The 6,459-nt window shown below is 41.1% G+C and overlaps 1 protein-coding gene across 3 annotated transcripts in view; it reads right to left on the bottom strand.

Moving 5' to 3' along the window:
* Nucleotides 1–1,033: 1,033 nt before the first annotated feature.
* Nucleotides 1,034–6,459, bottom strand: part of CDC16 (cell division cycle 16) — a 29,861-nt gene continuing 24,435 nt past the window's right edge. Inside the window, exons 14-16 of one of the 3 annotated variants that reach the window (XM_008582654.1) lie at nucleotides 6,119–6,409; nucleotides 4,593–4,683; nucleotides 1,034–1,520 (exon numbers count right to left, since the gene is read on the bottom strand). In XM_008582654.1, coding sequence (XP_008580876.1) covers nucleotides 1,261–1,520; nucleotides 4,593–4,683; nucleotides 6,119–6,409 — 642 coding nt within the window. In that variant the 3' untranslated portion in view covers nucleotides 1,034–1,260. Of the gene's footprint in view, nucleotides 1,521–4,592; nucleotides 4,684–6,118 lie in introns of all 3 variants that reach the window. The other 2 variants (XM_008582653.1, XM_008582652.1) reach the window with 2 other exon arrangements.

Here is a 6,459-nt window from a genome sequence, read left to right as displayed (position 1 = left end):
GTGTCCCCCGTTAACATTCTGCACTGGTGTGGTAATGTTACAATTGATGAACCAATACTGATGCATTACTATTAACTAAAGTCCACAGTTTACATTATATATATATTTTACCACAATAAAGAAAAAAAAAACAAAAAGCAAATGGATGGGGGTGTCTTATAGGGACATAGGAGCCAAGCTGAAAAAGCTCCCAATGGCCAAAGCTGAAACAATCTAAGCCTCAAAGTAAATAACATTGTATACGGTTATAACTTGAAATATAAAATAAGTACACAGGAGTCCACACTGATAAATGACCGAATAAATAGATAAATGGGAGAGAAGAGACAAATCTTCAAGAATTCCAAATAACAAGTACATATATTGCCCCTCCAGGGTGAAGCTTAGACCCCCGCACCCCATAAAGTATGGAAAGGGAAAAACAGTAACTTGACAGTGAAGAGACATGGCAGACACCACTGACCAATGATTGAGGTCGGCATTACCTGTGACAAGTCACGTGGACGTGATGAGAAAGGAGCTTTACCTTTGTCGTATTTCCCCCAGCCCATAATCTAGTCCAATCATGAAAAACACATTAAACAAACTCAAATTGAGAAACGTTCTACAGACCACCTGATGAGTACCCCTGAAAACTGTCAAGGTCATGAAAAACAAGTGGAGTCTGAGAAATGGTCACAGACCAGACAGCATTAACGAGACGTGCACGGGCCGGCCCGGTGGCGCACTGGATAAGTGCGCCGCTTGGGAAGCGCGGTGGCGCTCCACAAAAAAACCGAGATGTGCAGTTAAAGTGCAGCGTGTCCCTGGATGGGACCCTGGGACAGAAAGAGCAAATGAAGGAAAAACAGGTAAAATCCAAGAAGAGTCTGGAGTTTACTTAACAGTGATGTGCCAATGTCCACTGTACACTAAGATGCTAACAACATGGGAAAACTGGGTGAGGGGCACACAGAAGCTCTCTGTACAATCTTTGCAACTTTTCTGTAAATCTAAATTAGTCCAAAATAAGTTTACTGAAAAAGAAAAGACATAACAGACGATTGACCTTCTTTATTCCACTAACTACTGTGTAGGTTCAGAGAATCAGAAAACATCTGTTGCAAAGGTGTACTATCCAGTCTTTTAAGGCAGGTCTGTTCCTAAATGTAAAGATGTCATCTGGACTCAGGCTACGAAGCGGGAAATTCTTAGGCATGGCAAGGATGTAGGGAATACGGACCTACACTAAGACAGACAGACCAGGACCACTGTCTCAAGTCATGTGCTGTGGTCTGACATAGATGTCTCTAACATCATGTCACTTTCATTCATTTCAATTTCAAAAGTTTCTTCCAAGGAAGGTCTGGAATCTGGAGTTTTCCTTGAGGTTTCCAGTGGTGTAAGCCCCGTTTCTTCTGCAGTCTGTTTTTCTACTTCAAATTCCCTGAAATCCCACGGAGGTGAAATAATGTTTTTTAGTGTCTTCATTGTATGCACATCAAAGTCATAACATTTTAATTTGTCTTTAATGTCTGCTCCTAAAAAGAAACATCATAATTAGAATAAAATATAAATTCCATCATCTGTCATTTCTATTGTTATATAACGCTGCCTCCTATTAATTAAATCAAATTGTACTTTTAAGAGCACACGTATAGGTCAGAAGGAAAAAATGTACCGATCTTTTTCTTTTACTTTCCACCACTTCCAAGGGCGATGCTAGGAAGACTGTGGAAGCACATGCAGGGAGCGCTCCAGTGTGGTGCAAAAGCCCCACTCCCACAGCCCCTGACTAGTGACGAAGCCCATAGGCAACTTTTGCTCAACGGTTACAGACAAGAGCTGTCTGTGGTATGCTTGCTGGGTACAGTCACCAGTCCTATGCATATAGAAACCATAATTAAAGGAAATCCACTTCCTACATATCAAAACCTTAAGAATAATGTGTATTTGAATAGATATCAATACACATTGGTTTCAATCATTTCTAACATAAACAAAATGAATGATAATTTTACATAGTTCAAACTAATAGCTTTCAGTAATAGGTATTTTGACAGATAATGACATGCAAACCTTCTGAAAATAAGAACAGTAAGTAATGAAAGATAAAGCTGGAAATCTCCCAAGACCATTTCCTCTGCAAGGACAGTGAAATGTCTCTCACTCATTATCGTACCCCCAGCCCTTACTTAGCTTTCTATGAACTTTGTATTTAAGCCACACAACTCCTCCTTGAACAAATGAGGAAACTGAGGCTCAGACTTGCCCCAGAGTCACAGGGGCTACTACTGAGTGGCAGAGCTGAAGCTACAACCCAGGGTCGTTAAGATGCTGGAGTGCAAGCTTTTTTTTTTAAGTTGAGACGTAACATACAAACAGGTAAGTGTGCTGGATGAGTCCTTACATACCTGTACACCCACATAACCGCTGCCAGGCAGAAACACAGACCACATCCAGTTCCTGAAGACCACCTCGTGCCCCTTCCTGGTCAATACTCCCAGCTTTCTTTAGCCTAAAATAATCCCTACTCTGACTTCTCTATCACCACCAATTACTTTTGCTTATTACTAATCTTCCTATAAACAGAAGTTATCATAACATGCTCTCTTTTTGTCAAAATCTGTGAGATTTGTCCATGTCACCACATGATTCGTTAGTCTTTTTAACTGTGGAGTGTTCTACTGTACAAATATAACACAATTTACTTCTCCCTTCTTCTACTGGTCGACATCTGGCTCATTTCCAGTTTGGCGTATTATGAATAAAGCTGCCGTGAACAACCTTGTATAACTTGTTTCTGTTGGGACACCTGGGGGTAGCACTGCTGCATCAGGTCAGTGTGGCTGATCACTACCCAAATAACACCAGTACATCTCCAAGCATCTTCAACTTCAACAGTTCCCCCCCACACTGACTGTGAGCTTAATTATGTGGCTTGTTGTGATGAACAGAATATGACGGAAGTGATATCGTGCAACTTTCAAGGTCTTGAAGCTTTGATTCTTGTCTTCTAGAAACTTGAGACCACCATGCTACGAAGAAGCCTGGGACAGAGAGAGTCCCAGCCATCCCAGCTGAGGTCCCCCACCCACGAGTAAGGCCATCTTAGACCATCAACCCAGCCAAGCATCTGCCGACCACAGGTGCATAAGTAAACCTAGGTAAAACCAGCAAATGACTCAACTGACTCAAAGAACTGTAAAATAACACACCGTTGTTGGTCAAAGTTTGGGAATGGGCTTATTAGGCAGCAACAGATAATGGATATAATAGGCTTGTTTAACTTTAGTAGATATGTCAACAGTTGTCCAGAGAGGTTTTTCCCATTTTATAACCCCCCCCCCAATAATTAATAACATACAAGACTTCCAATTGTTCCACATCATCACCAACACTAGATACTACCAGGGTTTTTAATTTTCAGCTGATCTGATGGGTGTTATCTCACTATCGTTTTCATTTCATTTCCCTGAAAAGTAATGATGCTGACCACCTTTACTTGCTTCCTAACTACCTAGATATCCTCTTTAAGAAGCTTCTCGTCAAGTATTTTGCCCGTTTCTGGACCTATTTCTTTTTTTTTTCTTTCCCTTTTTGTCTTTTTTCGTGACTGGTAACGGGATCGCAACCCTCGGTGTCACGCCCGCACCGCGACCTGCAATGGGATCGCAACCCTCGGTGTCACGCCCGCACTGTGACCAGCAACGGGATCGCAACACTCGGTGTTGCGCCCACACCGCGCTCAACCAGTGAGTGGACCGGTCTCTATATGGGATCCGAACCCTCAGCGGGAGCGCCGCCGTGCTCCCAAGTGCCGCACTCTACCGAGTGCGCCACCGGGCCGGCCCGACCTATTTCTTATTTAACGTTTTCATGCTGACTTGTGGATTTGTGTATTCTTGACCTGGGTTCTCTGACAGGTCTGTGCACCGTGAGTCACCTCCAGTCTACAGCACGCCTTTCACTCTCTTCATCATGCTTGTGATGAACAGAAGTTCTCAACATTATTGAAGCCCAATCTATCATTTGTTTTTCCTCTTATGATTTTATGTCCTGTTAAAAAAAAACTTTGCCTACCCCAAAGACCAGATCTTAAAATATAACTTCAGTGCACCCTCCTAATCTCATAATGTTTGTAACTGAGTGCCCTGTATAGACGTTCCATTCAAATACCCTATTACTAGCTTATCATTAAAAAAACTTTTAAAGAATTACATATCACTGTTATGTGAATGTAAGGCATCTTAATATTCCACTGAAATGGAAACATTAAAATTATGTTATACGCTGCATTATAAAATAACAAGGACAGAGCCCCTTCATTTGTTTATCAGAAAAATGTCTCTAAGATTTCTTTTCCCATTATGCAATTAGATTAACTCTTCTATAACACAGTGCTTTACACATATTCTATAACAGTATTTTATTCTGTAACAGTAACACAGCAAGGACTTGATCCTCACAGCACTGTTTTAGCAAAATAAATGGAGTTTCTTGATATTAATGTGGTTAAACTTAGAACCTTAGATGAGAATTTGAGAAACCTCAACATAGAGATACAAAATCTAAAAATTGGAATACAATGCTGAAAATAATTATGATCTTACCGATATAAGCTTCAGAATCACCAATGTACATTTCGATGCAATGGCCAAGCATTGTAACAGAAAATGTGTCATCTCGCCTAAGACCAAGGGCCTGCCGAGAGAGATTCAGCATGCCTGTTAAAAGAAAATGTACTTCCTTCTCTTTGGTTTAAAGACATTCCCACAGTGATTCGCTTCAAAATACTCCAGGGAACCCCAAGGATGAGGGTAAAGGGGTTTGTTTGTGGGGTGGTGGAGGTGCATTACACTATTCTGTTTTCTTATGCTTGAAATCCACACCCCTCCACATAGAGCCCTCTGAGCCTTCTATACTGATTAACCACAGAAGATAGATTATACAATATGAACATACACATATTTGAAAGAGCACATAAGACCAGAAAAGTTGCTTAATACACACTGCTGACTTCATCAGTATTCTGGTTACCATGGCGGCACCTTCAGGACTTTCATTTAGCCTGAAAAATCTCCAACTGACCCTAGGAAATCAGCTATGAACCTATATCTCATGAATTTATTTTTGAAATATTACATTTCCTCATATTTTATCTCCTTCTCCAAATGTGATTCCCACATTTTCTGAAATTCTAACATTTCTGAACCTGGATATCTTACAACTGCTGGCTTACTAGTACTGCCAGCCAGCCACAGCTGTGACTCACTGTCCCTCCTGTGAAGTGTGGGCTTGGTGGCTGTGTTGGTGGCACAGACTAGACAACAAACCATATGAGGAACATTCAAAGAAGACACGTGCACTGTAGTTGTTGTCTAAAAACCTTCTGTCGGCACTTCGCAGACTGAGAGGTTCTGAGAGAGATTTACAAAGCAGGTGTCTGTGGCTAGGGGGAAACCCAGGGTCAAGAATAGCGTGTGTGTTGCACCAGGAAAGGACTTTGGGAAAACAAGGATATGGACCACCTGGGCAGAATATCGTAATCATTTATTTCACTTATTTTCTTTTTTATGTATGTACTAGCATGATCCCTGATAAAAGTCTATGTCTAAATAAGCAATAGGAAAAAATCATGTTAAAGTTTAATTGGCAGCATTTTGTTTATCTTCCTTATTAATGGCGTCCTAGGTTTGATGAAAGACGGTGTATGGATTAAGGAAAAATGCTTTCCTTGTGATGAATGCACAGATTGTTTTGTTCATCCACTAAAGTGATCTAAGGGAATTAATTATAAGAGTCACAATTAGGAAGACTGGGAGTTTCCAAAGGGCTCTCACTGTGAACTGGTGTTTCTGAACCCCTGCCTAGAGGGGAACACCTAGGCTACACTAGCTGACAGTGTCCCTGGCACTTGTGAGCAGCACTGTTCGCTCAGGACAGATCTCATTTGTTTCAGTTTGAGCAACACTGCACAATGAGCACATGTTTTTCTCTGCAAATGAAAGTATAACACACAAAGCTGCCTAAAGAATTTTAAAACAGTAAACAAACAAACATTGCCTGCAAAAGATCTTTTTAAAAAAAGTAGTGAACGTTAACCGGATTTAAAGTTAGGTACAAATAAAACACATACTGTGTGGAAATAGTCCACAGCATTTTCGAAGTTGCCCATCAGACTATGGATATATCCTATGGCAGAATAGGTAGATGCATTTTGCGGAATCAACACCAGCGCCTGGCGGTGGTAATCCAATGCCTCTGCATACTTTTTAAGTTTTCTGCAGACATGCCCTAAGTTGTTCAACAAAGGTTCCCATTTGTCAACTGTTACCTCATTCCCAATTGCTTTAATTTTTTCCAAAGCATCAAGAAACCATTTTTCTGCTGTTTTCCATTCTCCGTTCTGAAATGCAACCACGCCGACCTCGTGCATAACAAAAGGGTCTTCTGGGGCAATGCTGAGAGCTTGGCCGA

Source organism: Galeopterus variegatus, unplaced genomic scaffold (assembly GCF_000696425.1).
Source record: "Galeopterus variegatus unplaced genomic scaffold, G_variegatus-3.0.2 Scaffold2684, whole genome shotgun sequence".
NCBI classification, from domain to species: Eukaryota; Metazoa; Chordata; class Mammalia; order Dermoptera; family Cynocephalidae; genus Galeopterus; species Galeopterus variegatus.
This window is presented reverse-complemented; position numbering and strand designations above follow the sequence as displayed.